Source organism: Salminus brasiliensis, chromosome 4 (assembly GCF_030463535.1).
Source record: "Salminus brasiliensis chromosome 4, fSalBra1.hap2, whole genome shotgun sequence".
Lineage (NCBI taxonomy): Eukaryota > Metazoa > Chordata > Actinopteri > Characiformes > Bryconidae > Salminus > Salminus brasiliensis.
This window is the reverse complement of record NC_132881.1, coordinates 25194826-25217932: the sequence shown is the minus strand read 5'-3', so window position 1 is coordinate 25217932 and position 23107 is coordinate 25194826. Positions and strand designations below refer to the sequence as shown.

The 23107-nt window shown below is 45.6% G+C and overlaps 2 protein-coding genes across 2 annotated transcripts in view; one reads left to right on the top strand and one right to left on the bottom strand.

Annotated features, from left to right (window-relative positions):
* Positions 1 to 6834, bottom strand: part of prkceb (protein kinase C, epsilon b) — a 115181-nt gene extending 108347 nt beyond the window's left edge. Inside the window, exon 1 of the mRNA XM_072677721.1 lies at positions 5795 to 6834. Within this exon, the coding sequence (XP_072533822.1) occupies positions 5795 to 6142 (348 nt within the window). The 5' untranslated portion in view covers positions 6143 to 6834. The remainder of the gene's footprint in view (positions 1 to 5794) is intronic.
* A 5286-nt stretch (positions 6835 to 12120) lies between these two features.
* socs5b (suppressor of cytokine signaling 5b) lies at positions 12121 to 21783 on the top strand. Its single transcript, XM_072677720.1, has 2 exons — positions 12121 to 12576; positions 19990 to 21783. The coding sequence occupies exon 2, from the start codon at positions 20007 to 20009 to the stop codon at positions 21684 to 21686; it is 1680 nt and encodes a 559-aa protein (XP_072533821.1). The 5' UTR covers positions 12121 to 12576; positions 19990 to 20006; the 3' UTR covers positions 21687 to 21783.
* The last annotated feature ends 1324 nt before the right edge of the window (positions 21784 to 23107 follow it).

The following is a 23107-nucleotide window of genomic DNA, read 5'->3' as shown; positions in this document are numbered from 1 at the left end:
CCAGGCAGATGGATCAATCAGTACAGTAACCATCGATAAGGCTGTCACTATCAACTCTATCAGTAACTACTTATGGTGGACGAGTGCTTGTGCTAACGACCTTGTAAGTCAACAGGTTCAATAACACTCAGGAGAAATAAGCACAAAGGATTAGAGTTGGGCAATACAATGGTAATACTGTATACCATGGCACTTAAAAATGTTAACGGTATTTAAAAATGAGGATGGTATTTCAAAATTACGACATGTCTGATGTGTCCAAATTCTATTAAAGGGGAAAGGAAAGCAACACAGGATGGACCAGTCTACTCAATGTGCCTGAAAACCCTCCTAGGGCCTCCTAGGGCCTGCTCCCAGATATGAGGCTTTATCTTCCAAGCTTCAGTTAGCAGGAACGTGGCCTGCGCTGTGGTGTTTAGCCTGCTAGTGAATTTCTCTAAGCCTACAGAGCCGGCTACGAGTCCAAACACGGCAGAATCTGCCTCACTTCGCCTTTCTGTTACTCCCAACACTGGTCGCTCAACTTCGCTCTCTCAGGCCCAGTTCACACCTGTGATCGGATTTCTCCATTTTTTTACGCTGAAGATGGGCATGGCACACATTAATATGCCAAAATAATAAGAATAATAATACCAGCCAGGAGTGTTGTCTTTCTCCATTAGTTAATTTGTTATTGTAGCATGCTAACACAGCTCAGCTAACACAGCTAAAAGATGGTGGACTGATGTGGATATTTTTTCACTTTTGACAGTGACGCATCAAGGTGGTGGTTTGAGTGATCGGATAACTCCACTACTTTGTGCTGGCCTCTTATAATCGGATCAGCAGCTGCCATCAAGTAATGGTTCTTCACCCTCAAACATCGCCATTACAAACATGGTTCTTTATGGAACCGAACACAATTAAATGTCTTTCAAGAAACCATTTGAATTTGAGTGAACGTGTCAATACTATAATAATTTCACCTGATCATTTCAGTCTAACTAAACCTCCAGCCTACATATACCCCTAACCATGAGCCTCATCTCATCTCCACAGCTCATCTGTACTGTTCACTATAGGCTTGTTCCTGAAGGTCAAAGAAAGGTCACGTCAGTATGATTTGGTCCTGCATGCAGAAGCAGCGTCAAGGCTTTGTGCCAACATAATGGGGGGCCGATCTTCTGCCTGTCCACTTCGGAATGGTAATGTGTGGGTTGCCAGGCGAGTGCAGCACCTCTTTAGATCAGGATCTGATGGAGGCACATCAATAATTCAAATCGCTGTCTATCTTAGCGAAGGGAACAAAGAACAGAGCAGCCTCCAGGCCCACAGTGTGACCAAGTCCAATCACACCCTGTACACCTGCCATAATAGGACCCTTAAAGGGACACAGACCAGGGGCAAATCAGAGACAGACAGAAGTGATACTTCAGCTCTAAGAGTGTTAAGACAGGACATTAGTCCTGTTAGTTATTAGTTATTGGCATGGTCCAGAGTTTGTTGTGTAAAAGCTGTGTGCTGTCAGCTACAGCAGACTGTGATGTACTGAATCTACCTGATTCAACATCTACCTGATTTCAACATGACAAAATACTGTGACTGTAAACTAGACGGCAAGCGACACAGCTCCAAGATATTCCTGGGACTAATCAAAGTCAGCTTCTGCTCCCTGATTTTTCTGTTCCTACCAGCATTTCATTTCTAGTCTCAGCAGTGAGGTGCTAAACATGGAAGACAAATTCATAATCACTGTTATTTTGATTATTTAGTTCATCTTGAACTTAGTTCAAATATATTAATTAAATATATTTCATACTAATAAAAAAAAGGGCAAAACATGTATACAGTATTTATTTTTTTGCCTATTACATTTGCTTGTCGGAAGCTGGACCTTGTACACGTCCACACACAGCCATGCGTGTGGCCTCGAATACACCCACAGGAGACAAACTTGGGTAGACGTAAGCAACATGTGGTCTGCTAGTGTGAACTCAGGGTACGTTTCTCACTTTTTGACATAATTCTGATCTAATTTGTTTGCCATGTGTCAACATTGTAGGATGAATGGGCCAATAGAAATGCTCCAAAAAGGGTATTTTACCATTTTGTCAATAGCAACAATTTATGAAACTAGTGACCCACACACACATTTCTGCTACAAATGACAACAAAAACTCTGTGTTTCCAACATCTGCCATTTATGAACTATTTGGCAGTAAATGAAATGTGTTCCTTACTGTAACTTTTACAGCTTAACTGTAACAGATGGAATGGCTAACTGTAACTGTCGCTCAAACACCTGGTAAACTCGTACAAGTAGAATGAATTCAGTGCAATTTTATGTAGTTAGAACCAGACATGCTGTCTTATGTTAATGTGTAAAAATACCTGCATCTAAACAATGATGCTTATTAAAAAGAAATATGTTCCATGACATCTGTAGTGGATTAAAAAAAATTCAAATGATTTCTAATTATTCTAATGTTTCTCTGGAAGGTTTTGTTGTAAAACTGAGGCTGTCCTTAAGCCTGGCTAGTTAATGCTTTAAAATGAATATAAATGGCTATATTACAGCCTTCGAGAAGGAGAGTAAAACATTATCAGTGTGAATTCGGTTTCTTATACACACCACTCCAGGGGTGCAACGCCTAATCGACTTAGTTGACTAAAATCGTTCGTTTGTTTTTCCTGCCAACTGGGAACAGTGAGGAATACAGCTGTACTGCCGCTGTTACTTTTTACAGTAATAATTCCCTCGCAGAGTTGAAGTCAATGGACTAATCAACTTCTAATCTGTAATGTAATATGGGGGGGGTGGGGCGGGGGTTGCTCACAGCAGGCCACGTCACAATAAGGGTCACTTACACAACCGAACAAACAGACCGTGTCAAAATAAAGGTCACTAATACAAAGCAGTCACCAAAATACTAAAAATACTAATACTAAAAAAACATTTGTCTTTCACTCATCCAAAGAATTATGGGAAAATGTGATTTACTTTGCACAGTCTTGGTTTTAGGAACAAGATATTGGAGTTTAATTTATCATTAATATTAGTAGGAACGTCATTGTCAGTTAGCCAATGCATCAAACAACCTGTTAGTAACCTGTTATTGAGTCTTATGTGTTAACACCCAAATAATCAATTATATATTTCAATAATCAAAAGTTTATTCGATTATCAAAACGGTCATTTATTGCAGCCCTACACAACTCGGCCTTCACACTGTCTTCAAATAAAATCTGCAGGAATATCTGTCCGAATACAGTCAGTATTCACAGACGACTACGAGAATGCCTTGAGAACATGAGAAGATGATCGAAAGCTAGATCTGGGGCATTGTCGTAATGCTTACTGCACCAAATATTACAATATATGGCCACAGGAGCGATTACAAGCAGTACAGTCTGTTCTCCCTTCTTCAAACAGAACACATCTTGGCCCTTTCACCACAAGAGAGAGCGACCAGGACCCTACTGAACCTGAATCAGCGAGGCACCTTGGCTGTCTTGCTTGTGAAATTAAAGTGCAATCCGATCTTATTTTGTCTGGCCATTTACCATCGCGAGTGCAGCTGCAGTCTATGACAGGCTGTTCCCCCTCTCTCACCGTCTCCACGCAACCACCTTATCTGAACATCGATCAGAGGCCTATGCTGCTAAACTCAACCTGCTGGCATCACAGTGGAAGAAAACCACACACGGATGCTGTTGGGTGGATGTTGGGTGATATTTGAGAGATACAGGGGGGATCTTCTGTGTGGACACTTCCTAGAGGAAGGTCTACAATGTGAACTATGGTCTTCTGTAACATCTGTTCTGCATAGTCCAAACGTGTCTACACTTTCTAATGCATCAATGCATGTCAACCCTGTCTCTCTCTTTACCTTTTTTTTTAATAAATCCATTAGCATATTCAAAGGACCTGCAAGATGTTTCTTATGACCTGTTTTTATAGCAACCAGGGCAACATGACCTATGAATGCAGAATATGATGCAGCTGTTAAATCACTTCCTCCTGTTTTACTTCTTGTTCATCTTAATAACTTTCTATCCATTTACTGGGTTAAACTAGGCCACTGGAGCCATACTTTGGCCCTGGAGTAGTCCTACCCTAGTTAGGGGTTTTCTATACTCTAAACACACCATTGCTTATGGTTCTTAAGGGGTACGAATGCTTAGGGGTAAGAGAGGTGAACCACCAACCAGATGGTTGGGTGTTTGAATCCCAGGACTGACTATGTATTCCTGATTGGGCATAGTCACAAAGCAAAATGACCAATTTCTCCTAAAATTTAATCAGATTGAGCTCAGTGGTTCTCAACCCTGCTCCTGGAGATTCACAAATCTCGTCCTGAAGAGCTAGGATAGCCAACCCTGCTCCTGGAGAACCAGGGTTCCCAACACTGGTCGTGGAGTTGTAATACCCAACCCTCGTCCCCAGTCCTCGAAACCCAACCCTGGCCCTGGAGTGCTGTAATACCCAACCCTTGTCCCCAGTCCTCGATACCCAACCCTGGCCCTGGACTGCTGTAATACCCAACCCTCGTCCCCAGTCCTCAATACTCAACCCTGGCCCTGGAGTGTTGTAATACCCAACCCTTGTCCCCAGTCCTCAATATTCAACCCTGGCCCTGGACTGCTGTAATACCCAACCCTCGTCCCCAGTCCTCAATACTCAACCCTGGCCCTGGAGTGCTGTAATACCCAACCCTTGTCCCCAGTCCTCGATACCCAACCCTGGCCCTGGACTGCTGTAATACCCAACCCTCGTCCCCAGTCCTCAATACTCAACCCTGGCCCTGGAGTGTTGTAATACCCAACCCTTGTCCCCAGTCCTCAATATTCAACCCTGGCCCTGGACTGCTGTAATACCCAACCCTCGTCCCCAGTCCTCAATACCCAACCCTGGTCCTGGAGTGCTGTAATACCCAACCCTCATCCCCAGTCCTCGATACCCAACCCTGGCCCTGGAGTGCTGTAATACCCAACCCTTGTCCCCAGTCCTCAATACCCAACCCTGGTCCTGGAGTGCTGTAATACCCAACCCTCGTCCCCAGTCCTCGATACCCAACCCTGGCCCTAGAGTGCTGTAATACCCAACCCTTGTCCCCAGTCCTCAATACCCAACCCTGGTCCTGGAGTGCTGTAATACCCAACCCTCGTCCCCAGTCCTCGATACCCAACCCTGGCCCTGGAGTGCTGTAATACCCAACCCTCGTCCCCAGTCCTCAATACTCAACCCTGGTCCTGGAGTGCTGGGATACCCAGCTCTTTTTCTAAAGTGCTGGGATTCTTAACTCTGGTTCTAGAGTGCTGGGATATTTAACCCTAGTCTTAAGAGTGCTAGGATACTTAACCCTGATACTGGAGTGCTGAGATGTCCGAGGTGCTCAATCAGGAAACCCAGGAAGAGCTTTGTTGAGTAGTAAGAAACTCACCTGAGTTGACAGCAGGTGTCATGCTAAAAGTTGCAGAGCAGGGGGTGTTCCAGGATTGGGAACCGAAAATCTAGAGAAGCCATTGCTATTGGTGGACAACACACACAGGCATGACCAGATCCATCAAAACCCCCCTTGTTAGAATGTGTGAACAGCACCACACTGACTTGATCCAGTGAAGTGTACATCACCTACCTCCACATGAAGGAAATGTGCTGCACCACATGCACTGCCAAGCAGACTGACGTAATGCTGCAATTCATGTGGAAGAGATGTAAACACGAGTGCGCGGAGTGCATCCCAGTCTCGACTGACTGAGTGAGTGAGTGAGTGAGTGTAAGTCAGAGAGGAGAAGAGGTTGGAGCACGTACCCAGTCCTCGAAGTGCTTGCTGCCGTTCTGCAGCAGCTCCTCGAACTGGATGGTGCAGTTGGCCACGAAGTCGTCGTAGCCGATGGGCGCGTCGTGGAAGACGGACAGCTCGATCTTCTTGCCGCCGCGCACCTCCGTGACGAACTCGTCCTGCCACGCGGGGCTGTTGGTCTTCTGCTTGGTGGAGGTCTGGCCCACGCGCGAGTCGTCCACGTTCAGCGCGATGTACGTGTCCAGCAGGAAGCCCTGTGTCTTGGGGCCCACGGCGTGGCGCAGCGCCCAGGCGGTGGGCTTCAGGTCCAGCGCCTCGCAAATCTTTATCTTCAGCACGCCGTTGAAGACCACCATGGCGGCGGGCTGGGGCTGTGCGCGTCGCGTGTAGCCTATGTCCTTTTTTATCTGCTTAGGCCAAAAAGCTGGGGGGCCTCGACGTGCCCCTCCAAGCCACCCTGCCACTGGCGTATCCCGCTCAATAATAGCCTAACAGTCCCTAGTGGACTGCCCGCTGTCCACTAATAAGCTACGGTCGCCCCCCACCCACCCAAACACACACACACAGAGAGAGAGAGAGAGAGACACACACACACACACACACACACACACCCTGTTGAAACTAACGGTGAAAGCCTCCTGGTCCTCGCTGAGGATCAGGCAGGCAAGGTCTCGTGCCACAGGCGGTCCAGAGGGGTCCACTCTAGGTTTGATATCGCGTGTGCTCCTCAGACCTGGCCATAAAAAACGAAACACCCGACCCTCCGATGTTAGGAAGGTATACGAGGAGCGCAGCCACGCAGCGAGCCCTCCGCCAAGCGTCCAGCAGCAGCTGGAGCCCCTCTTCCCTCCTCAGGCATTTGGGGGTCGCTCAGGCTCAGGCAAAGTTCAGCTCCCAGCCGCCGGGATCGACGGGGTTTTTTGGAACCGCCTGCGCTTTCCGTGCGCCTCCGTTCAGCCTGCCCGGCTTGTTTTTTCGGTTTTCTCTCTTCTTCGGTGCTCGATTTCCTGCGGACCTGCCTCTCTCTCTCTCTCTCTCTCTCTCTCTCTCTCTCTCCCTCCTATGCTCTCCTCTCTCCTCACTCCTCCCTTCCCCTCCCCTCCACCAGCCTGTGTAAACGGCAGCGCAGGAAATGCGCAAAACGCGTCAGTTTCTGCAAAGCTGCCCTGCGCCAAAACGAGGGAGCAGCTCTCCAGTAACGAGCCACCGGACCCTGCTTATTACAAACCACGGGAAGACCCCCGTATCTCCTAACTCGGGCTATATAAGCTGTCTGTTTGTTTACACTCGCTGTTGTAACACCAGAAATACGTGCTATGAGCCGGAGGTCGACGTGCTCAGGTGAGTTGTTGTTAGCCCACCCCCCTCACTCAGCAGCAACCCGCCCCGGTGCCCCCTTCTACAGCTAGCACCCTTTATTATTAGGCTAGGACACATGCAGCTGGCCGCAGTAGCAGTAGCTCCACACCTTTGGGGAAACGTCCCGTAGATTATTACTGGGGGTCAGGAATATTAATAAATATATCAACATCGGCGTCAGTTTTCTCAGGTATCCGTCTGAAATAGCCCCAAAGCACTGATGCACTGTCCTCCTCTGTTACTCCTCATTCATCCTAAACACACGATTGCATAAGGACCTGTTGTGTGTCAGTAACACGCTGTTCCTCGTGTGTTCCACTAAGGCGCCACCTTGTGGCTGGAATTCCCACCCTCATGTGGGAGCTGACCGAGGCTGAGCTGTACGAGAGGAGCTGAGAGTTGCAGTAATCTCCTGAGGGCTCTCTTTTGGGGATTTACAGTTTACATGCAGAAAAACTTGTGCACGTGGAACAGCTCTGTTTACTGCCCAGAGCTGACCGTATGCACCTATGCACTCCGTCCAGCTTTCTTAAAGGGGAGCTCCAAAGATTCCTCAAACTGTCTGCATAATGAAAGCGGTGCAGTGTAAACAAAGCCATCCGGAGTGGGTTAGTGTGAAGTGCTCTGGTCCACCAAATCTGACCAAGTCAAAATTAGTCACACTGGTGGAGATAGGAACCGGACATCCGAAGAGTCTAACCCCCTCAAACACAAACACCCCCCAAAAAGAATGGCCTTTCATGGTACATCCAAAGCACTGTAAGGCAAAATAGACCCCAAACCAAACCCATTTTATCATCCATCTGCACATTTGTTTCACATTTTCTTTTATAGAGTGTTTATTTTATATAATGTTATATATTTATATGTGTATATGTTCTTACACAAACGGTCACAACTGTAACACCTGCAATAAAATCAGTCAGTAGGTTTGTGGCCCATATTACACCAAACCACTGGATGACTTTGTTGACAAATCAACCACTCAATAACACAGAATTTTATTATTTTTGAATCAGTGGAATTGTTATTTAATACTGTACATTATGAAAATGTACAATATGAAGCCACTCAAATGGCTTCATATGTCCTATTTAGTGCAATAACTATGAAGGGAGCACTGTGCATCCAAATGTTTGTGGACACCCCTTCCAATTATTGCGATCGGCTATCGACTTTAAGCTACAACCATTGCTGACACTGATGTGCAAATGCACACACACGCACACAGCTTGTCCCAGTGCCAAAACAATAGGACTAATGCCTAATGTTAGATGTGGGCTAGAGGTGTATAAAGCCCCTCAGCATTAAGTTGTGGAGCAGTGGAACTGTGTTCTCTGGAATACTTTTGGGATAAGTTAGAGATCATCCAACATTCTGACCTTACTAACACTTGATGCTGAATGGAATCAAATCTTCACAGCAACGCTCAGTTACTCCGACAAAAGCAGGAGAAGCTCTTTAGTAATACCCTTGATTTCAGAAGAAACAATGAATGAGCAGGTGTCCCAATACTTTTGGCCATATTGTGGACAAAGTGGATAAACATCTTTTGAATAGATGGCTTTTCTGATGCGTGCGCAACCAGGGGTCTGAAAGCAGCAATCTTCATGCTAAAGAGCAACAATTGCAAGGAGGAAATATGGAAATTAATAATCCGATGGGGATCACATCCCTTTGCTAAAAATGGTAGAAGATGAAAAATTAAACAAACAGAAAAAGAACGATTTTTATTATCTAGTCAATAAGAATGAACTAACAGTGTTTCCAAAGCTCTTTTGCCCCACAGCTGCGTGTGCACCCATTAATGTTTATAAACAAGAATCCCATCTATACCCTTCATTTCGGCTGAAACAACAAATGAGCAGGTGTTTCTGTCCATATAGTGCATATACGGATTATTATCCTGTTGTAGAAATCATCCTCTTTTCAGTTGGTTTATTATTTGGATCCAGGATTTGATGTTATTTTGCTGAATCCATTCTACCCTCCACCTTTGCAATATGGTCAATGCCACTGGTTTCAGCACAACCCCAAAGCAGTATAGCTCCGCCCCCTGCTTCACCGTTGGAAATGTGCTCTTCACATAAAACTCAGTTCCTTGTACTTTTTGCTGATCGTGGCCCAAGAGTTCTATCTAAAGTTCGTCAGTTCACTTGTTTCCAAAACTCTTCTGACTTCTCTAGATGTTCCATAGCATACATCAGATGTTGAGTTTTGTGACGAGGTCGCAAGTAAATTTTCCTTCTTCATGACTCTTCCATGACGAGTATGTTTGAGCAAGCAACGCTGCACAGTGGAACAGTGCACCATCACTCTTAACTCTTGGCAGTCAAATGAGGCTTTGGATGTGCCTTTTCATGTAGATATCTCCAATAGTTGTCTTGGTCTTCCAAATGATATCCTGACCTCCACAGTTCCCCTGAACTTACCATTCTTGATACCATTAGCCATTGCCTTGTGGCCATTGATTGCTTTGGGTTTCAAATCTTAGAGGAGCTTGAAGGCCTGAAAAGTCAGATCATTTCTAAAACTTTAACATTTGATTCAACTGACAGTTCTTAACGACACTTGGCCTAAAACCTTGTCGAAAATATCTGAGCTTTTACAATGCTTAGTGTGTCCAAACTTTTGGTTGCTTTATTGCACATTAGAATTAGCTGTAAATACTGTGTCTTATGTTTGATTAGCTACAGAGGCTGTGGACTACTACTAAAAATAGATCAAATGTGGTGCACAGGAGTGCCCAAACTTTCGCATACAACTGTAGGAAGTCATTTACAATTTGCTTTAGACATGTAATGCACTGTTTAGGTGTGATAGCCTGCGTAGTGCACAGTGTAGAGAGCAGGTAGCCATTTGAGAATGAACCTGGAACTACTGGAGACCTCATCAGCTTTTCAACTGTATTGCTCCAGTACCTACAGGCTACAGTTTCTCTCAGTAGTCACTTTTACTAGACAGTTATAAATACATATTAATGTCATTTTCATTACCATCATTTCAAAAATGATAACCCAGAGCAACATTAGGAAATTTATACATAGGCATTTTTTTTTCTACTCAGCAGAAGCGATACTGTTGTTGCTGTCTGATGGTGAGTTTCCCTAACGCCACATGATGGCAGTATGGGCTCTTTCAGAAGCAGCCTGGCTTCAACATGTTGCATCAGTTTCATCAGCCACGGCGGTTACATGCACTGAATGCAATGATCTGTTAAACTCCAGTGGATGTAGTCTTTTTTCTTCATGTGTTCACATTCTTCACTTTGACACAAGTGGACCAGTGTTGGCCCTGATATACAGTTTCTGAAGTGGACTCGTGCTGTTATTACAGTGTAATATTCACACTTTGTTTTTTACCCCCCAGTACTTGTCTTTCCTCTTTAATCAGAGGTGTCAGAGCATGATTGACAGAATCCTGCAAAATCCTGTTGGAGCATGAATGCTTTACCTGGAAATCTGTGGAGCGAATGCAGCGTCCTCAGTACACACTCAGAGCTGTCGGCCATCAATACCGGCAAATGTTAAAACAAGATAAGATCAAATGTATGAATTCCTACAGGGGATTAAATCGATTGGTTGTTGTCTGGAAAAGAAAAAATATATATAAATAATACATATAATAATAGAACAATAAATTCATGAAAAGACAGATATAATATATGCCCTAACAAAGCCTAAAGAAGTCCCAGCTTACATCACTGCATCAATAATTTCAGAATTTTCTCTGTGATCTCTCTTAGCTCACATTTCCTCTGTCTCAGCCACAATAAGTGGATGAGTGATTTGTGCTGGAGCTGAATGGAGATGTTGTTCGGGCTGCAGCGATTTCCTCAGGGCTTATTCTCAGCCTACAACGACATTAGTCAAAAAATACTCCCTTCACACTAGATGGTCACACATGAGCCTCGTGTGCAGCACGGCTCCAAACCATGACATCAGCAGTGGGCGAACACTGAATGCTCCTTTGAGACGCTGTCAGCGTGGGGTTTATGGGTGTATGGCCCTGCGTGGCTAGAACAGAACAGGCCGCTTGAGGGGTTTCGGAGGGCCCTCAGGCGTACTCCGGCCCACCCCAAGATGCCAGCGTCCACGTTCACACTCGCTATCATAGAAACCGCTTTCAGTGCCTGCCAGAAATTAGACAGCAGTTTCCAGAAATCAGACAAGCATGGACAATGTCTCTTCTGTGCTGGAATAAGGAGCACGACCTTTCCAAATATACTTGTGCTTTATGAACTTTAGGACAACATAACACTTCTGTAGTTTATCCAGAGTGTGTAAAGAGTCCAAAATCCAAAAATGTGACCCCACACAGAGATGAAATCGCTGATATGGGTTAGGCCATCTTAGGCCTCGCTGACACTTAAACAAAGCTTCGTTTGTGCCGTTCAGCCATAAGCTAGGGTCTATTTTTTCAGATAAAATGAGGCTGTGTTCATGATTTTCTGGTGCTAAATGTCCAACAGTAACAAACTTATTGGTGTTTTAACAGGACAACAGTGTGGACCTTCACTCGGGAGCAGCAGCAGCAGCACGCCTATCTACAGCTAACAGTTGGCTACAGGGACTGAGCCTCTCTGCATTGTCTCGGATCTCCACGTTTTCAGGATGGCAACCGAGTCCCTGGCCACGCCTACCTCGTGTCCCATTGGCCGATTCGCCCGCCCGTCACCTCGCTCTCCACCAACCCTTTGCCTTCGTCCATGTACACAATCGGAAGTGCTGTTCCCCCCTCGTCGCTTTACCGGAGTCCCCCGCCCCGCCCCGCCCGCGCTCCCCCGCTCTTCGCCTCTCGCTCGCTCGGTCTCCTATGTGCCACTTACGGTTCAGTCCATCGAATCGACTCCTTTGAACTGCTCCGAACGCCCAATTCACAAAAAACACAGAGGGAGCCGAGCGAACCTATAAGCGAATCAAAAGAGGTTACCTTTGATATGTTGAATTGTGGTATTTCATGTTTTTACTGAGCATATTTCATACTTTGCTATGAATGATTGGCTCCATAGCAAATGCTTAAACGTTACGTAGACGCTTCAAAAAAAAGTTCGATTCATTTGAACTCGCGAATCGGCTCCATTCAAAAGAACCGTTTGAAATATTCGATTGGTTACCGAGTCGGACATCACTACTAGCGACCGTCATATTGGCTGTCAAGAAGAAGGAAGACACGGGCGAGAGAGGAGGCTCTTCAAAGAGCTGGCCCTGGATCAAATGGGCATTCCGGAGCATAGGAATGATGTCCAAATCGACGTTTTCCTTCATGAGCGTGTAAAAAACGGACCTCGGGAATGAGCAGCGCAGATCTCGCGGGTTGTATTCGCCTCAGGAGAGCTTGTGCGGGATAGCTACGAGTCTGACATCTTTTTGATAGCCATCTTTTTTACAGACAAAAGAGGGCTACGAAGTGCTAGATCCACGTCGCGGAGGTAAGCACACTCATCCCGGTCCTCTTCCCAACAGTTTGTTGGAGAAACGTCCCCGCTTTAGGGTTGTATGAGTCGGGTTTGTGCGTTTTGTGGCCGTTAGCCTGTTAGCGAACTCGCTGGGCTGAATGTAACGGAACGCGAGCGATGTGTCACCGGATTTCCAGCGGTTCCTCTGCGGGCTGCACCTCCGCGCTGCCAGCCCGGAGAAATCTCCTAAGACCAACGGCCGAAGTCGGCCTGGCAGCTCAAAGCTAACTAAATCTGCAGCTTTAGTTGACTGGCCAGGCTTTCGCTGTGAAACATGAAGCAAATTCTCGCAGGTTCAGTAACTAACTGTGCAGGCATGTGGGATCAGAGCAGCTACCCAGGCTGCCTGGCTTGGCTTGGGCCAAGTTTATCGAGAAAAACGATAAACACTGAATCCAAACGGAGACATGGAGATTTTCAGATCTCAAAAATAAGATTATGTCATTTAATGCGTTTAGTTTGTACCAGTTCAGATCATATTTTTAAAGACGAAAATTTAGTGTTGGGAATTGTCCTTTTTTCTCTATTAGGTGGCTAGCTATATATTTGATGCCTGGATCAGCGTCTTTAGAGCAGTTATTTGTGAGACAATAGTGATCTATTTCTTCGTAAATAATGCAAATACAAATAAAGAATAATTTACATGATAAAATATGGTTCTTCATGTCTAGGACTGTTGGTCCCCTCATTCAGAGCTGAGTCTGCTGGGGCAGCATTCCTCCAGTCCGGCAGTTCTCCCCTCTTTTCTAATCCCCATACCGATTCTGTCAAGTATCGGTCAATACCGATACTGTCTCGATATTACTTCTTAAAAACTACTAATCTACTAAACTACTAAGCACTTCACCTAAGATGATCATCTCAAAGCAGTCAACTACTTTATAACGTAAGGAAACACACTGTGTTTCAGGCTAGAATTACTGCAGGTTTGGATTCAATGAATTCTTGCTTCCCTCTGATATCTGATCCAGCGTTTTCTGCTGATACCCATCAGTACTGATATGCCATCTCTGACCATGGGCACTGCACCTTTCTTGTCTTTTTCATGTTCTAACACACCTAACTGATCCCATGAAGGACTAGATCATCACCCGATATCAAGTCAAATGCGTTCGAGCCAGGACTAACAGGTCCGTTCCCTTACTTTCGGTCTTTTGCCAAATTCAGAGATAGGTGTAGCTTGAAATTTAGGCCTGTTTAGTCGATTTTATTTTGTAATAACACTGTTGAAGTTGAACCTAAGGACATGTGGCATAAATAAAGGTTGTATCGAGTTCCCTTGGTGCAGCATCTACCAACGTATAGATTGCTGTTTCTGCACTTCTGAACTATTGTGTTGGTCAACTTCAGAAAGACGTAACGCAGGGTTTATTCAGGACCAAACGATGTGGATCCCTTGCAGTGAAAAATTGGCATCTCAAAAATCTACTACATCTCTACATCAACTTTATAACAGCACAAAAAGGTGCATTTAGGTCTAGAAAGTGGCCGGGCAATCTCAGGGAGACCTGATGCCACTGCCTTTGACCATATGGAAAAATTTAGCACAATTTTAAGGTGATTTTGAGGTGATTCCTTTTACTGTGCATTCTGCATTAACATCACCCTTCTTCAGCAATGCTAGTTATAGGCTACGTTATTTTACGAAACACAGTGTTCCTGCCGCAGGAGGCAAGCTAAGGTGCTACATTGGTTGTTTAACCCCTTCGATGACCAGTGAACTGCCAGCAGGCTGAAAGTTGGTTTTATTACACACTTCTATTACCAAGCAATGGCCCCACCAGTTTACACAGAAGTCCCTGTAGTTAGTGTGTAATAAGCCTTAGAGTGTTAAGGGGTTAATCTTCCTGCAAAACCCTGTCCCTGTAGCACCACCAGAACAGCCTGAACTCGCCCGTCCTCTTACAGCAGCTCTCCGAAAGTGAGCAAGGTTACCACAAACATCTCATTTATCCTTCTCGGGAGGGGAAAAAAAACGTGATTACGCCCTTAATGCTGTCCAAACGCCAGGCCACTCATCAGGACCCCATGAGGGTAGGCGTGCCGAGCTAAGAGAAACAGCAGAGGATCTTTTTTGGGTTTAATATGGGGCAGCGTTGCAGCAATCTTCCTGTACTCCTCCATTTGGTCTTGCGGAGGTGAATCACCACAGCTACGTCTTTGCTGAGGTCCTTTTTTCGGCCATATGTGGGCTTTTTGATGTAATTGTTCATCCTGCGGAAATGACTCATCTTTCTCCTCATTTTGTTTGTGGCAACTCCATTGTTGTAGTTTACAGGCTCGCCATGAACAACCAATGGATCAGAAAGGCCGCGCTAGCCGTTGCTCGAAGGCCACCCCCTCACATTGAAAATTTGTCAAGTGTTTTATGGTGACAACCTTAAGCTTTTGATTATTGTGTAGGTTTATAGCCCAGCTTACCGGGAAGGAAGCGTCACTAGTTGCTGCTGTTCCCATCACTCCGGATGGGAAAGAAAAGCAGCAGCTCTTCCTTTGAATCACACTCTCATTTTTCCTTTGTTCTGCGTGCCGTTTTCTGCCCTTCTCCTCTTCGTCTCCGTACATATCAGCACAAGACCAAGGGCTTTTCATCCCAACATACACACTCGTCCACTCCTCACATTCAGTCTCGTCCTGCCCTCGCGTAGCTTTTCTGAGATAGAGAGAAGTGCACTAGAGTTCTTGAATACAGATTTGGCAGCAGATGCATTATTTTCACCTTTTGTTCTGGAGAGCTCAGTGGCTTGCTTTGATGCCTAATTAGTGAGGTGCCAAGCTAATAGGCGACACAGGGCATTGATGGATTAGCAAGCTAACATCATTCACACAGCTGGCCTACGGTTGCTCCTCAACGATGGCATTTTACGCACATCATAACATCAGAGAAGTCACATTTACCACCACATCCTTATTGTGCTCGAGCATTTCACTCAACCAAACTCAGACCCTTTCATTCCTCTCTTACACAGAACGAGCGCAGCAGAACAGGACTGCTGTAATCGAGTTGAACGTCTGAGAAGCAGCTGACCGTGTTGGAGCAAAAGCCTATTCTTTGTTACTCAAGTCAAATGCTCAAGTCAATGCCTCTGGCCGCATCTCCTGGTACCCACCGTTTCCTCTAAAGTGACCGCCAAGCACGCTATATGTATGTGTGTGTATATATATAAGTCTGACGCTGCTTTTGCTAGTGTTTCTGGCCTCGTCGCGTCTCTGAACTCTGAATATCACAGGCCAAGGTTCCTCCTTCTTTGCAAGAGGAAAAGGGATTGGTAAAGTAGGTCAGTTTTGCCTTCTGCACGAGGGCCGCTGTGGCATGGACGTACATGAAGGAATCGTGCATAACTGAATGATAGGGCTGAGAGCATAGCTTAAGCCGTATATATAAATATATATATGTATATTACATATGTATTACAGATGGATTTGCATGCCTCTCTGTAATCTTTACAGCAGAGAGTTTGAGTGCATGGAAAGAACACTCGAGTCAGTCCCTCCCTTCTGGAAAACCAGAGCTGGGCTTTGTTTGTTTTTGTGACCATGATTAGCAAAGTCGAGGAAAAAAAATATGCTAACTCGCATGGAAAAAAAAAAAAGCACTGCCTCCAAAGATGCATCTGATAGTCTGGCACATTAGGGATGCATCTTGAGGGAAGAACAACAGAGGGTGGAGGGGTGTGTGAAATAAATGAGAAGGACAAACAGAACATGTCCTTTCATGTGTAAAGCATTCGATGAAAGCTGCGTTCGTTCTGTTTTTAAGTTTGTAATAATGCGCACAGGAATTGTGGGAAATATCAACTTCTTCGTCGATCAATTACACATTGACTTCCTTTCATATGTGCTAGATTTCTTGTGCATAGGTACAGAGGAAAGCAACCGTTTGGGCACCACCAGCCATGTCTGCTACTGTAGATCTCCAAAAGACATATGGTTTCTAAAGTTGAACCATTCCTATATATTTTGTTTTGTACTATTTGCCCAGAGCAAAAGTTTGGAAGCCCCAAGACATTTGAGCTCTGGTAAAGTAACTTTTACAGAGGCCCTCAAGACCTTTATTAGCTAGAAACACAAGGCGAAAGCCCTGTTTCATTAGATAGGTCCTCAGAAAGATTTAGCTGAGTGGAGTAATGGCGCACTGTTCCACTGTGCAGCAACACCTTAACAAATATAACATTTATTAAAGCCTTTCTTGTATCCTTGCCTCAAAATCTTGAAGCAAGTCCTGTGGACTGAGGAAGTTAAAATAGACCTTTCTGGCTGTACTGGGCAAAGGTAGCTATGTTTGGAGCAGAAAGGGGTGCAGAATTGAATAAAAGAACAACTCTCCAACTGTTAAGCGCAGGACTGGTCATGCTTTGGGCTTGTGTTGCAGCCAGTGGCACAGTGAACATTTCACTGGTGGGGGAAAGAATGGATTCAGGCTGCTACAGCAGGATAACGATCCTAAACACACCTCAAAACTCCATAAAGGACTACTTCTAGAGGCACAAGTTCACAGTTCCATGACCTTAACATCATCGGAAAACTGTGGACAGGCCGTTAAAGGACAGCACACACAATACGACCCAAGAATCTCCCCAAATAAGAACCGAAAGTCTCAAAAGGAGTGTCACTAAAGTATCGACCATGCAGGGTGCCCAGGTCATCTTTTCTCATGTAGAATTACATATTTTGACCAGGGGTGCCCATTCTTTTGCATGCCACTGTTTTTTCTTCTCTTTTATAATTCACACCCAGCAGAACCCCTCTCAAGCTAAACAGGGATGCTCAGTAATGTGGCTAAGTTCTGTTAAGGTTATTAGCGTTATAACTGGAAACACGATGGAAGAGACTTTGCAAAGATTACTAGGCACATGTGTCCGTTTCAGAAAAAGACAATATCACCGTCATTGGATCATGTTCAGCTTAGGCGCATAAATGCAGATTGCAGTATCCAGTTACACAATGGATCCCTTGCGTTACTGCTGCTGTTAGAATGAATGCAAGTGTGTTTATCATGTGCATTTATTTGCATGTCTTGACAGACACGTCGTTTGACTTCTGTTTAATGCACGCCAGAGATTTTTAAACATCTTCATGCGGAGAGAGGAAGTGGTGCACCACTCGGGAACAGTCTCTGCAGACTGCCATCAGTTGCATGCACTAATTGAAACATAAAATTTGAGATTATATCTTAACAAGACGCTTTACAGGCTCACGACCCAGCTATACATAGGCTGCCTGCAGTGTGAGATGACTGTGACAGATTAGCCAGCTTCTGCACAGAACGAACAATAATGAATGTATTCGAAATACAGCGAGAGACTATTTTGGTCCACAAGAATACAATAAAACAAAGGAAACGATGGTATTGTGAGCACCAAATGCTTAAAAAAAAAAAAAAAAAAAAAAAAAAAACAACCCGGGAAGTGATTGTATGATAATATCCACAGCAGTCCACTGTTTCTTGCCAGAATCTATCCATTATGCAGCTTAAAAAAATAGGCCCACAAGACAAGGCAGCTGTGGCAGCTGGTTATTTTGTCACAGTTGCACAGCATTAGTTTATCCCAACTTCTGCAATCAAAAGAATTCCCAGCAGACACAACAGAACACATCAGATGTGTGAAGTCTTTACAGTCAAGTCAGGTATCACTTGATGTTCCCTGAGGGGAGTAAGTAAGTTCTTTGGCGTTGTTCAGTCTGATGTTCTGTTAATACCAGTATGATTCATCCAGTTTTAACCCTGCAACTCCACCCTCTCGTGAGCTTAACAGGAATGTGAAGTCTTCTGTCTGGAGTCACTCAATCCAAATCCATCTGAACACTCGATCCAACATGCTCCCTGGTAGAATCCTCCACCAACACTTTCTGCTAGCTGTGCCTTATCCACCCACCAACATTTGAGCCTAGAAAAGTTATAATGCTGGCACAAACTGAGTTCGAGTGGACTGACGAGATGTAAAATGTACCCCAGATAAATCAAAAGGCGATGCTTACCATGGTTGTTGAAAGATTCCCAAATGATGGAGTGATAAAATGCGATTAGGTAAATAAAGAAAACAATAGAGATAGTCAGTATGAACATATCATGGCTGCCATGCAAAAAAATGCTCCAAAATGAGAGCTAGAAAAAAAGAAAAATTTTGGCACATTTCTATTGAGCCCATTCATCACGAAATGTGGACACAGTGTAAAGAACAGCTGAGAGATTCACATTATGTCAAAAGGTGAGAAACGGAAAAATGGATATACAAGATTTTTGCAGTACCACAACGAGATGCCACGTTTTGAGACTGCCGTTTGTTACTTGAGAATAGCAACACTCACTTTTTTGACACTATGTCAAGCTTGTGCTAAGCATAAGCACACCTGTTGTGATGGAAAATTGTTCTTTAGTCCAACTGACAATAAAATCAGCGCAATCTCAAGTGATGATTACGTTCTTTTTTTATTAATAATACCCACCTGACAAAGACTCGGCATGAAAACTTTACACGGTGTTCTTCGAGAACTAAGCCTCACCTGGGGTTTTCATGAAAAGATGGATGGACGCAGCTGAAACTTGACGGTTCAGGCGTTTCATGCTTACTTCAGTGCAGTTATTTTTACTGAGTCTGAGTCTACTCAGTATGTACTCGATCCTTTTTCATTTTTTGAGCCAAAAACCAGATATTTGTCTTGGAAGATGTTACTTTTTGAGTTAGAGTTAGGAGAAGGACAAAGATCTAGTTGCGGTTTAAGATTTGCAGAAGTCGCGCAGCATGGCCACGGTGGTTCACATAAGGTCAGGTCTGGGAAAAAAGGAGAAGAGAAACTTCGTTGTCTGACTAGAGACTTGAAGAGACACGAACGAAGCACTGACTCTTACTCTACTGTTCTCTGCCTGTGCCCACCACCCCCACTCAGATTATCTCCCTACCATGTCTGTCTGCTGCCACGACAGGGAAAGTTCTTAGTCAGGTCCAGACTGGCTCAGTAATACGTTACATACCAGCAGATCAGCTGGGAGTAGATCCTCGGGTTCATTTATAGCCACGGCCTTGTACCCCTGTACGTCTGCCTGGCAACTCCATACTCACTGTGCGGCTCTATCAGTGTCACAGTCTTTATTACGCACGTGAACGTCGTACTGCACACCCTCGTACACCGCTGAACTCGCCCGTGCCTAACATGCTTTACACACCCATCCGATCTTGTCCAGCTACCAGCCCCCCACTGCATGCGTAATTGACAGCCTGAAATACCACTAAGAAACATTCAGTTCACAGTTAAGTGCCCTCACAATTATTTTGACACAGTTTAGCACAGGGCAGTAGTTAACCCTCATACACCTCCAAGCTTCACAACATAATCACAATTTGAGACTTTGCAGCTGCTCATCCTTGGTTTCTGTTTCTCCGACAGGTTCTAGTCTCCAGTCTATGGAGAAAGTGGGGAAGATGTGGAGCAACCTCAGGAACAGATGTCACACCCTCTTCCACACCAACGGTTCAGAGGCCAACATATGCAGCCTGGACATGGATCGTTTCCACTGTGTGGTGGACGTGAGCCAGGGACCACACAGAGGTGAGTCCCAGACTGCTCGGGGCTCCACTCTTTCACAGGCTCCCCCGATCAGTGGAGGACGCAGAGGCCACAACTGTGTGGCAGATATTCCCCAGATCGTGGAGATCACAGTCGACAAAGAGAACGAGGATGTACGGAAGGTCCCACTTGTACGGAGGGATTCCTACTCACGGCATGCTCCCTGGGGGGGGAAGAAGAAGCACTCCTGCTCCACTAAAACACAGAGCTCTCTGGAGGCTGACAGGCGGACAGGACGTTCAAGAGGGGGGACGAGCAGGCGAGAGCGTTGCTATGGGACCAGCTCCATCCAGGAGATGAGCGATTCTGGTGGAGGAGGGGGTGGACGCAGCTTAAGCGTCCGCTCTGTGAGGCAGCGACTGAAGGACACGGTAGGTTTATGCCTGCCTCTGCCGACTCCCCGCCGCCCACGCTCGGCCAAGAGCCAGGTTACCTCCAAACGCAAGATCCACCTAACAGAATTGATGCTGGAAACCTGCCCATTCCCACCAGGCTCCGATCTGGCCAACAAATGGCACCTCATCAAGCAGCATACAGCACCGGTCAGCCCTCATTCCTCCACAGCGTTGCTGGATGCTTTTGATCCGGGGCGTCCCTCCCCAGAGGACGAAGAGGAGAGGCTCCGTGAGCGCCGTAGACTCAGTATAGAGGAAGGTGTTGACCCACCTCCAAATGCGCAGATCCACACACTGGAGGCCACTGCACAGAGGTCTGCCCTTTACAAACTAGGACCAAAGATGGCTCCTGGTTCTGGTGAAGGAGGGGGGGAGGTCAGGAGCATGGGTTCTGGAGCCTCTTTTGCGGGGGGGTTTTCCGGGATAGTGGCCCAGGTTGGGGCAAGCATGGCAATGCCATCCCATGCTGCTGACTGTGACTCAGAGGAGGACTCAACTACTCTGTGCTTACAGGCACGGAGGACTAAGCAGAGGCATGCCTCTGGGGACGGGCACTCCACCAGACAGTCAGGACCCTGGAAGGTTCACACACAGATTGATTTCATCCATTGCTTGGTGCCTGACCTGCTGGCCATCACATCACTTCCCTGCTACTGGGGAGTGATGGATCGCTACCAGGCAGAGGCACTGCTGGATGGCCGGCCAGAGGGCACCTTCCTTCTGCGGGACTCTGCCCAAGAGGACTACCTGTTTTCCGTTAGCTTCCGCCGTTACAACCGCTCGCTGCATGCACGCATTGAACAGTGGAACCACAACTTCAGCTTTGACGCGCATGACCCCTGTGTCTTCCACTCCTCTACAGTCACAGGTTTGCTGGAGCACTACAAAGACCCGAGCGCCTGTATGTTCTTTGAGCCGCTACTCACAGCTCCCCTGCACAGAACCTTCCCCTTCAGCCTGCAGCATCTGGCCCGTGCTGCCATCTGCAGCCAGACCACCTACGATGGCATTGGTGCCCTGCCATTGCCACCAGCCATGCAGGACTTCCTAAAGGAGTATCACTACAAACAGAAAGTGCGTGTTCGCTGGCTAGAGAGAGAGCTGCCACTCAAGGTCAAATGAGGCCTGGCTCTGTGCTCTGGAGCTGCCGAGGCAAGAGACTCTCAGCCAACAGGGATGTGCGTGGATCACATCAACCCTCGTTCAGCTGGCTTCAGGTGTGGAAAAGGGGATGTTTTGAACTGCCAATATTCAGTTGTTTTAGTTCATACTTACTTCACATGGAATATGCATTGCTAATACCCAGTATACGCTATCTGGCGAGCATGTGTTTAAGTGTTAAACAGGTTTGGACTGGAATGGTTTCTTCCTATCTGCTCAGTTTCTCTGACCATATCTACCGGATCTGCTTCAGCCTGTCTGCTAAACTGCCTGCACAACCCTGCATCCTCTCTGCAATTAAACTCATTTGGAGGAATGAAAGAGTCTTCTTATACTAATTAGTCCCAGATATTTACTCATGAAATAGACATCCATTTAACTCTGTTTAAAATACTGAAATAATTTGGGATTGTTTTCAAGCTGGCCACACAAGGCTGCCTGCAATTTTCTCGTGAACTAATACTTACATATGTATTATATGATTATTTACTAAGTCATCATAGCTAACTTACCAGCAATAAGGTCAAATTACTATATCCTCTTCACATGAGGCAGCACTTAGATCTCTGAACACTGGGCAGGGTCACATTTCGACATGCACCTTTCAGCACTGAGCTCTTTGTTGCTTTTTTGAAGGGAGGCACAAAATAAAAGGCACAAATTAACTGCATGAGGAGGAGGAAATTGCCAGTTGGAGGCAATGATCGTTTCCTGTTGCCTACAGCTACGCAGAGACGCGTACCAATACGCAGACATAGTTGACCGTGTGCCAGAAGATAGGTCGGTGTGTTATCTAAAATTGGCTTCCAAAGCGGTGTCATCTCTCAGCGCAGTCACTGCTCTGTTTTGTTGTTGAACGAGGGTCTCAACCGAAAAACACAGGCACTTTGACACTTGTTTAAAAAAAGGAAGAGAAAAAAGGTTGGTGGACTGAACATATGCAGTATCAGACTATGATAGTATTACTGATTCTCTGTTGCTTCTTCCCTTTACGGGCCATAAGTTGAGGTTATGTCTGCAGCCAGCATCTTCTCTTGTGTTCAGGGCATGAATCAATCAATGGTCTGTGTGCTTCACGCTAGGTTAACATTTTGGGATATGAACTTGTCCAGTCAGTCATCCTTCGGTCTGTCCAGATGTTTTCTTCTACAAAACCTGTTGGTTTCTATCTGCGGTTTTATGGGAAAGACAAAGCTGATCTGAACTAAAGTCAACCTGCATCATGGAGGGTGACGAGAAACACAAGCTAACAAGTTTTAAAAAGTTTTTTTTTTTTTTTTTTTTTCATTTCACATTGACTTCAAGGCCTGTACCAGTACCTCACTATTACTGTCTTCACTGTAGACGAAGCATGAATACACAGAGATGCCATTGTATACTTG

What these genes read in the sequence shown, in the direction of transcription:
- socs5b (XM_072677720.1), top strand. Translation starts at nt 20,007, where the DNA reads ATGGAGAAAGTGGGGAAGATGTGGAGCAACCTCAGGAACAGATGTCAC.